This window comes from Podarcis filfolensis (genome assembly GCF_964270895.1).
Source record: "Podarcis filfolensis genome assembly, chromosome: 13".
NCBI lineage: Eukaryota > Metazoa > Chordata > Lepidosauria > Squamata > Lacertidae > Podarcis > Podarcis filfolensis.
Window position 1 is genome coordinate 15,871,744 of NC_139615.1, and position 10,190 is coordinate 15,881,933.

Here is a 10,190-nt window from a genome sequence, read left to right on the forward strand (position 1 = left end):
GCCTCTGCCTTCCTTCTCCGCCATTTTGCTGCTTTGCGATGAAGCCACTAGGCCCATCTTAAACCCAGAGGCCAAGGAGCAGCCCTGTTAAGAGCTTTGAGGCTGAGCAAGGATGTGAACATGAGGAAAAAGAAATCAGCACAAAGCATTTTGGGTTTTCATTTTCTCCTTTGGTCAGTAGTAGGGTGGGCAGAAGGGGGTGTTCTGAAATGGCACGGATGCCAATCTTTTGACTATAGAAAAAACATTCCCTTCAAGTAGAGAGAGCAAGCATGCTGAGGCTCTCGCCCAACCTTCTCTCTGCTAATTTTCTTTAAAAAATAAAAATAAATCCCACGTGCTTTTTAGCAATTTACCTCAGGCTTCCTCCCAGGAGCTCTCCACCCTCCCCTTCTAGGCTCACAACGATCCTGTCTTTCAACGCACATCTCTTTAATCTTCCTCACAACAATAGTGTGAGAGGTAGTGACTGGCCCAAGTTCATTCGGTGAGTTTCGTGCCTGAGCAGGGATTTGAACTCGGGTCCCGGTCTCTCATTCTAACCACTACACCAGGCTACACCACCCAACAGCAGGTGGAACCAGAGTCAGTGAAAGGCAGGGCCCAGGGCCAATGGCAGGTGGAGCCAAGTGGTTCTCAGGTTGTCCCCATCCCCATCTTTGCTGATGCCATGTCCCTAGTAGAGGAGTCCTCCTCAGAGAATGATGTGCTGCTCCCGGAAGGGAACTACATGGAGGAAGAGGCAGGGTTAGGCCTTGCAGCATCCTAGCTGTCACCTCCCACTGTGGGGCGCCCAGATTCACAGGCAGAAGCTGAGACAAAGCAGACCTTTCTCTCCACATAGCAGGTCTTTCCTTGCTGTGCTCTGTGGTTAGAAGGGATTTGGAAATAGTGGTGAATCTGCATTTGCTGTTTTACAGGTCTATTCCCGGAGAGCCAAAATGTCGGAGAGGGAGAATGAGAGAGTCGTTCCTGTCAGGGTGCAACCTGAGAGTCTCGCCCAGACAAATCACTCCCCCCATGGGGTTCAGCTCCAAGTCTAGGCTAAATCCCTGGCTGAGCCAGACTAGATCACTCTCAGGAGATTACCAATGGAGCATCCAGACTTTGAAATCAGGTGGAAATTCCACAATCACTGAAGTCGTTCTGTTGTAACACTTTCAGGTTTGAACCTTCCATAACATCGTTGGAGAAACTTCTTTTAGTGCATTTTTTGACTTCCCACATTTGATTGGGAACAGCCTCTCAATGAAACCGTGAACAGAATGCAAGGCTTTTTGCACATACCATATTTTTCGCTCTATAAGACGCACCAGACCACAAGACGCACCTAGTTTTCAGAGGAGGAAAACAAGAAAAAAAATATTCTGAATCTCAAAAGCCAGAACAGCAAGAGGGATCGCTGCGCAGTGAAAGCAGCAATCCCTCTTGCTGTTCTGGCTTCTGGGATAGCTGCGCAGCCTGCATTCGCTCCATAAGACGCACACACATTTCCCCTTACTTTTTAGGAGGGGAAAAGTGAGTCTTATAGAGCAAAAAATACGGTAATTTCTTGATACTTATGAAGAGGAAGATCTAACCTCCTGATAGTATGGATTGGTTTCATATATTGGGTTCTCTTAAGACTGGGAAACAGATGGCAGCCAAGAACCAAGGTGCTGCTTTATTAATAGGAACAAAAATAAAATCTTCAAAGATGTCAAGACAACGTGTACATCTTTTTACCTGCCTGTGCCATTTCTCCTCTAGATTAAGGCATGTGTAAAAGAAGGAACTGAACACATGAGTTCTATCAGCACCTTTTTTCGGTTTTTCAAGCACCAGATATTTCAAATAAAAACCAATGATTGTGCCATTTAAATATTCTTCGTTTAAGTGCTGAAGATCTTCACTGGCCACACAGCTGCAGCAATGTGAAGATTTGGTGGGAGATCAAAGTTACCTCCATTTTCCAAAGGCGGCCAGGATACATCAGGATTGGACAATGCTGTTTCCCTTTCACCTTTGGGGCTCCAGGATTCCCCACATTCCACGCTAGGCCCCCGCGCAGCAGGTGGCTGCCGTGGGCCATTAAAGGGAGGGCCCGTTTGTTTGGGTCCCTCCCAGGAAAATGCCAATTGAAGTGTTTTATAATAGATGGATGGTGTTTGCCCAGCAGGCAGGTTCCCAAGATAAGGTGGCGCCATATCGTACTTCACGGACAGTATAAAACATGAAGCTCCCCTTTGGCCAATTCTGCAGAGCTCAGGCACAGAGCACCCAGCCCACCCAAGGACTGCGCAGGCTGCAAGGTAAGTCGGGGTCTGAGCACAACCCTTTCCGCAAATAATTATTTATTGCATTTGTATCCCACTTTTCCTTGCAGCAGCTGAAGCTGGCATAAAACATGCCTCTCCTCCTCATTTTAGCCTCACAACAGATCTTTTGTGTGTGGTTTTTTTTTAAGGGGAGGGGGTGCTTCTAGTGGACCCTGTTTTCCAGGAGGTTCTGAAGAGGTCTTCTATGAGAACAAGGTCTTTCTATAGGGACTTGGGGGTCTCTCTTCTAGGCTGCCTGGGGTTGACTGTTTGCTTTAAGGGATTTGGACCTCCCAGGTTTTTTCAAGACCTGCTGGATAGCTCAGTTGGTTACAGCATGGTGCTGATAATACCAAGGTTGCAGGTTCAATCCCTGTAAGGGACAGCTTCATATTTTTGCATGCAGGGGGTTGGACTAGATGATGATGATGATGATGATGATGATGATTTTATTTGTACCCTGCCCTCCCCAGCCGGAGCCGGGCTCAGGGAGGCTAACATCATAAAACTAACACAGTATACAAAGAACATAAGAACATAAAAAGATGATTCCAGCTCTTATGATTCTGTGATTAAGCTGGCTGGCTAGCAGTTTGGTATGTGGCTCTCCAGATGTTGCTTGACTCCAAACTCTTAAGAACTCCATCTAGCACAGTGATGTCTCTCCAGCTGTTTTGGGACTACAGTTCCCATCATCCCTGTCCTGCTAGCTAGGGATGATGTGAGTTGTAGTCCCAAAACAGCTGGCGGGCCAAGTTTGGCCATCACTGAAGCATGACCAGTGGTGAGAGAGAATGGGAGCCGGAGTCTCCCAACATCTGACTCTCCACTAGTTCACAGAACTAAGGTTGCCAGCATGGGATTTGAGCCAGGACAACTTTCCAGAGGCCACGCTCCAGAAAAATGGTTTAAAAGCTGCAAATTAAGAGGTATTAATAAAGAGAGCAGAGAGCAGATCACTGGCATAACCACGTCAACATAAGCACAGCCTGGACTGAGCAATGTTAAAATGGTTCTTAATCAGAAGCCGTTACCACTCATTGCAAGCTGGTTGCGGTTATTCAAGGGCGAATGCAAGTCACTCTGCACATGCTCTTTATGTTTCTACAGGGCTGAGAACAGGGCTATGCTTGCTGAATTTGGTTCAAATTATGCTTTGGTTTGATTTCCAATGGAAGTTCAACTTTGCACAAATCACGTCAAAGTCCATGTAGCACAGGGCCTTCGTGGAGTCGGCTGTCCCGATCCAATTACAGGAACTCCTTTTTAAAAAGAAATAGATGTAAAGCTGGCTTGGGCATCAGGTTTGATAGTGTAATGAAGCAGTGCTCTGGCAGGTGTGTCTCAGACCTCTTTGGAACACCTGCTATTTCATAACTGAGGGAAGGGTCACAACTCAGAGCATCTGCTTTGCACAGAGAAGGTCGCAGGTTCGATTCCTGGCATCTCCAAGTAGGGGTAGAAATGGCTTCTGCCTGAAACTCTGGAAAGCTGCCCCCAATTCAGACAGCATAGACAGTAATGAGCTAGATCAGAGATTCCCCAAACTTAGGTCTCTAGCTGTTTTTAGACTACAACTCCCATCATCCCTAGCTAGCAGGACAGGGATGATGGGAACTGTAGTCCAAAAGCAGCTGGAGACCCAAGCCCTTCTTTGAGAAACCTGAGCTAAATGGACCAATGGACTAAGGCAGCTTCCTGTATCCAAAGTGAGTGGGTAGGGTTTGGTTGGAGAGGCCTGTTGAAGTGAGGGACATGAGGCAGGAGTTGATAATGCAGGTGAGATGCACACAGGTGAGCTGAAAGCGAGCTGCCGGCCAGCCCTGTGGAGCCTCCTTTTATTGAGACAAATATGCAAACCAAGCAGATACATTTTGGGTTGTGACCTTTACACATCTTCCGGTCCCGAGATACTGGGGTGGTACAAAGTTATTTTGGCACCTGTTTCCACCGCGTCATTTTCCCCTTGCACAGTGTATGACGAAGGAGATAAAAGGTCTCAGAGACAAAGGTTACAGACAGGACACCACAGACTACTGAGACCGCAAAAGGTTAGACAGAGGCAACGATGTTCAGACAGCCGTGGCTTTGTCTGTGGGGGGGGGGGGGTGCTCCGCACCCCAAGGTCACGCGTGCAGGCAGGCTGAGGCTGCCTGCGGGTGGGGAGTGTGCTCCCTCCAGACCCCACTCCCCACTCTGTGATCATCCCTACACCTGTCTTCAAATCCCTTCTCAGCATTCAAATTCAGTGGGTGACCTGGGCCAATTCACCTACTCCCACCCTCTCCTACCTCACAGGGCGGTTGTGAAGGATAAAATTAGAGGAACGAGACCAGGATGTGTATGACACTTTGAAATGGATGTGGGAGGACAGGGAGGATAGAATAAACATGTAAAAGTACTGAAATCAACGCGTTGGTTTTTTAAAAAACCTCTCTTTTCTAGGATGTTTTGGTTCACGCTCCTTGCATTGCTCTGTTGCGGCATCACCATCAACACAGGTAAATCCCAACGGGGGCCGGACGGGGCGGGGAGGGAGGTGTCACTGTGCCCCAGGCTGTGGTGCTGGCCAAGTGCAGGACTAGGCTGCTGTGCCATCTGCTCATCTGCTCTGTGTTGCTTTGGGTCTTATTCCAGCTCAGCCACGTTCTTCTTCCTATTCTGGCGAGTACGGTGGAGGTGGCGGGAAACGCTTCTCCCATTCTGGGAACCAGCTGGATGGGCCCATAACTGCCATTAGGATCCGGACGAACCGGTGGTACATCGTGGGGTAAGTGTTTGGAGGCTGCTGGGGATCTGGGAACAGGCTGTGGCTTGGCCGCTTGTAGGGTTTGGAGAAAAAGCTATGGGTGGACGGATTGACCTTAAAATAAGGTGAACCCTTTCTTTGCGGGGAAATTTAGGGCAGTCGTTGGAAAGTCCTTTCACTTCCACACATCCTGTGTATCCAAGACCTCAATAAAATTTGCAGGGAGGTTAGATGAGCATTCATTCTGATTGCTTGCAGGGAGATTAGACAATCAAGCAATTCTTATCATATACTTTCCAGTACATTTCCCCATCCCTTTACCTTACTGCAAGCAGTCCAGGATTTTTGGGGGGAGGGGGAGCGGGTTTGTTGCGCTCCTGGGCGTTGTGGGGGGGTTGGACTAGATGACCCTCGGGGTCCCTTCCAACTCTACAATGCTATGGTTCTGTGGCATCTTTTGAGAGGAAGGGCAGGATAGAAGCCTAATAAGAAATTGAAAAATAAAACAAAATCAACTTTAGTTTTCCAGCATGCCGCTGAATGTCGCCTGCAAAACAGCAGCAGTCTGGAAGTGCCCTCTGTTCATTTCGTAGGACAGAGAGCACTGAAGATATGTTTGTGTGTAGAGTGAAACAGTCTTGCTGTGTTTCTAGCCATTTTAATGTGTGCGTACCTTAACCCTCAATTGTGAAAGTGACTTTAAGCCTCATGTCTGAATATGCTTGTTTGCCAATTTGATGCCAGCAGCAAAACCATTTCAGAGCAGTCAAAGGCTCCATGGCGAAATGAAATTGGAGAACCCACTTTCCTTATATTGAACACTTGAGGTCCAAGAGTCCAGTTCAGAGCTCTGAACCAGATTCTAATACTGGGGTCGCTCTTGTTTGAAATTGGCTACTCAAACTTTCTATCCCTCGTTTGTTTTCTACAGTGTTATCAAATGCAGGACCCTGCCCCAAAGAGCTTTCAACCTAAATTCTTCTATTTCTGTCACATGCTTGATGCCTCGTTGCATAAAACTAGCCAGAGAACATGTTCTGCTTTGGAGAGCTTGATAGTTGGAGAGGAGTTGGAGAAGTTATTACAACTTATCTTTCTTTTTCTTCTTTCTTCTTCTTTGGCGATGACTCGTAGCTGAGTAAGATTGTCTTCCATAAACACAGTTTTAACAATGAGTCCGTAAGTGACTGTGGAGGCCAATTCTGGATCCACACGTCCTTCCACAGTGGGGACATATGTTTCTGGACAGGAGTTGATCACAGTGTGGATTTGCCAAGCATGCCTTCCTTCTTAGCACGTTTCTCCCTTGCGTCCTGAGTTCGAGTGTCTTCAAAGCCCATTACACCTTTGGTAAAGGCTGTTCTCCACCTGGAGCGCTCGCAGGCCAGTGTTTCCCAGTTGTCGGTGTTTATACTACATTTTTTAAGATTTGCCTTGAGACAGTCTTTAAAGCTCTTTTGTTGACCATCAGCATTACACTTTCCATTTTTAAGTTCAGAATAGAGTAGTCACTTTGGAAGACGATCATCAGGCATCCGCACAACATGACCAAGTGTTTCCTGGGTCAAGGGCCACATTTCTCAGCAGCAAATTAGGAATATTGGGGGGGGGATAGGGGGTGTCTTTGCAATCGGCAGCGCGATTATGTGAATTGCGCAAGGCAAATGAGTAACAAATGTGAATTTGTTGTGCCAAACGAAATGATAACATGGAAAGGCTGTAGAGAACTTCTAGATCCTTTGGGATGGAAAGGGGTGTACAGGAATCAAGAGCAGACTTAGGCACCATTGAGACCTTCTGTTTTAAGGGGCTTAAGCGTGGCTAACTCTGCACTGGGCTGTTGGCCTATCAGGGAAGAAAGAAGATGGCCTAAGAAGTCTGTCTTTTACCTTATTCCAGTCTCCAGGTCCGTTACGGCAAGGAGTGGAGCAACTACGTGGGGGGTTCTTCTGGCGACCTGGAGGAAATCTTCCTGCACCCCGGGGAGTCCATCATCCAAGTCTCCGGGAAATACAAAAGCTACGTCCGCAAACTTATGTTCGTCACCGACAAGGGGCGCTACTTCCCTTTTGGGAAGGACACAGGCACCAGCTTCAACGCAGCTCCTCTCTTCCCAAACACCGTCCTGCGTTACTTCAGTGGCAGCTCTGGTTCAGTCATTGACGCCATCGGTTTCCACTGGGACTACTACCCCAGCGACTGCCCCTCCTGTGGAAAGTGAAGGAGCACAGCAGGGAGAGACCAGCTGATCAATGGGGCAGGGAGCAGGGACAGCTCAGGGCCCATGTCTTTCCACCCAAATCTCGGGGATTTCCTTTCCCCTCACCGACTGATTATTCGTGAGGCAAATAATTTTCCAGCACATTTTCTGTCACCTCTTTTGTTAACTCTGTTGAACCAAGGCCTACCTCAGCCCTGCCCCGTGTTTTCAGAGCTTCCTCTCCTGTCAAACAGCTAGCGCAGCACTGCTGTCGATCAGCATCGAGCAATAAAAAAGCAAATTTGCAAAAAGGGATTGTGGATCTCTTTATTTGTTGTCGGTCTTGAACGTGACATCATCACAGCAGTGTGACATCGTCACTGTGACTTAGACAGAGGTCTGAGGTTCTGTTTTAGAGCAAAATCTACACAAATCCAGAGTGGAGTCCCTAAGATAGTTGGGTGACATCTTGTATGCGTCCTTCTGGCAACTCCTGCAGCCAAGCTGGTGCCAAATGTATTGCTCTGCTTTCCTTTGGACCACATCAGCAAGACCAAGGGGGGGGTGTCTTGTTGTCTGGGCAGCCCAGGACCTCCATACACACTGCCCAGTATTGCACCCTAGAGGGGACTCACTTTAGTGCTGCTAACACCCTCCGGAGGCACACTCCATTGTCTCTCAAGACAGATGGGTGCCATCATAACAATTATTACTAATATTCACTTCCCTAAAATGATGGTGTTTATTATTCTTATTAGAATAACCATCATTAATACTGATCTAGCACCAGAATATTCAAAGCACATCACACACACATAACCCTGGCAATTCTTATAACAACCCTATATGAGCAGAATCATTTACTGGTTGACTTTGTTGTATGGATTACTGAGAGGTGCTTGGAACACTCTGATGCTGTATAAATGGTGGTGATGATGATGATATATCTGGTAAAAATATAGGGAAGTGTATATGTGATGGCAGGGAGAAGGGAGAATTGTCAGGAAAGAGCAAATTTGTACAGGCCCCAAATGTCATCTGCAGCCTGGGCTGCTTACATACAGGTAGGATAATGTGTTGGTGAAATCCTGAGGTTGTAGAGTGTATTGTACCACGGCAGCCGAGAAGGAAATTTTGGAATGTTCCATGAGAACTACCCAAAACCCTTGTTTTTTTTATTTATTTAAAGAACAAACTATCTCGCATGAGTGAGAAACAGCCCTCTCTTTCTCAAGCCTGTTTTCTTGTTAAAGGGAGGCTTTGTTTATATTAAATTCAGAAGAGCATGAACAAAATGTGACTTCCCGTGTTTAGTCTGAAGTGATCCTGCAGCCTCAGAACTCCTTATCGTCTCATTCAGCTGCCGGCGAAAACGAGACCTTGAAGATCTGACTGTTGACTGGAAGTGCAGGATTCAAGGTCGCCTTGCCTGTTTAGAATTGCACCTGGATTCAGCTGTAAACAAGCCCAAGTTTTAAAATGGTAATACTTTGGCTTCTATTCTTACATGGCCCTCTCTGTAATCTCCCATACAAGGGAATTACCTAACCCATGCCTACATAGCTCCCACATAATTTGCTGGACCCAAAGCAATGCTTCTCCCACCCCACTTTTATAGGTGTATATCATAATAGCTCAATAAATTATTTGCACATTAGGGTAAGGTGGGCAGACTGAGAAAACCTTTGCAAAAGAAGGCATTAAAGAGGGAGAGTTGAAGTCCTAACTGCTGCTTCCTGGCAGGGCTCTTGGGCATTTAACAAATTTATGGCAAACAGAAATTCAGCTAGTAAATTTCTCACTGTCTCTGAATGCTGCCAAGAGAGAGAGAGAGAGAGAACGAGAACCCTCCAGGTTTTACTTCTTGGACTTCTACTTGTCTTGGAGTTCAAAGAGCCACAGGGATCAGAGTATCAGATGAGGTCTAGTGAGATCCAGGTTCGCGTCTCTACTCAGCTGTTAAAGTCAGCCACTTCCTCTCAACCTAGCCTACCTCACAAGGTTGTTGGGGAGCCAAAAAGGAGGGAGCCATTTCTGCTGCCCTAGAGAAAAGGTAGGGCATAGATACTAAATGCCCATGAGCCCTACTGCCAGGAGTGGGCATTGCTCTCTCAATCCCAACAGAAAAAGGGAAATGATTTTAGACAAAGGCTCAAGTCCAGGGGTGGGAAACAGCAAGTGCAGATGCTTATTTGCACCAGTTTCTGCTCCATCAGGGCTGGCTTAAGACGTTTTGCAGCCTGAGGCATAATGAGCCATTCCCACCCCTGAGGCTGAGTAGCAGGGCAACTGAATCTTGCTTTGGCCGCATTCCCACATTCACTGGGAACTCTGGGAACTGTAGCTCTGGGTGGGCAGTAGAGGTCTCCTAGCCACTCTCAGCACCCTTAACAAACTACAGTTCCCATAATTCTTTGGGGGCAAACCATGACAGTGCAAGATGGCGGCCGTGTTTTACACTTATCTTGGGAATGTGGCCTTTGTAAAGCAACACCCTCCACTGCCCCTGAGGGCAACAAGCTAGCTTAGGTAGGGCAAGGCCGGGCAAGCTGCCCCCACAGCTCCATCCTTCAACACCTTCTTGCCACTGACTCCATGTACCCCCAATGTCTAATGGTAGGGCCGGTCCCAGCGCTGCTCACTTCTCAGAGTGCATCCTTTCAAAGAGGGAACACTCTCCCTCTTCTGCAAATGCCCATCCGTAATACTGTAGTCTCTAGGTGTGGATGTTTGGCGGGAAGAAATAAGAGGAGACAACTTCTGTCTTTATTAACCTTCACACATCCACACACCATTTTGGGGTGTGCCTTCAGCCAAGCTTGTCCATTATGACTAGAACCAGGGCTTTTTTTTCAGCCAGAACTCAATTCTGGCACCTCTCAGGTTGGTGCCATTGCCATTCTGAGAGAATGGGTTCCAACACCTCTTTTTCTATAAAATAGCA

The 10,190-nt window shown here is 47.3% G+C and overlaps 1 protein-coding gene across 1 annotated transcript; it reads left to right on the forward strand.

Moving 5' to 3' along the window:
- Window positions 1-456: 456 nt before the first annotated feature.
- Window positions 457-7,557, forward strand: ZG16 (zymogen granule protein 16). The gene is made up of 5 exons (XM_083581622.1): window positions 457-1,279; window positions 1,532-2,291; window positions 4,743-4,798; window positions 4,935-5,067; window positions 6,946-7,557. Exons 3-5 carry the CDS (start codon window positions 4,744-4,746, stop codon window positions 7,265-7,267), a joined length of 510 nt encoding a protein of 169 aa, XP_083437748.1. The 5' UTR covers window positions 457-1,279; window positions 1,532-2,291; window position 4,743; the 3' UTR covers window positions 7,268-7,557.
- The last annotated feature ends 2,633 nt before the right edge of the window (window positions 7,558-10,190 follow it).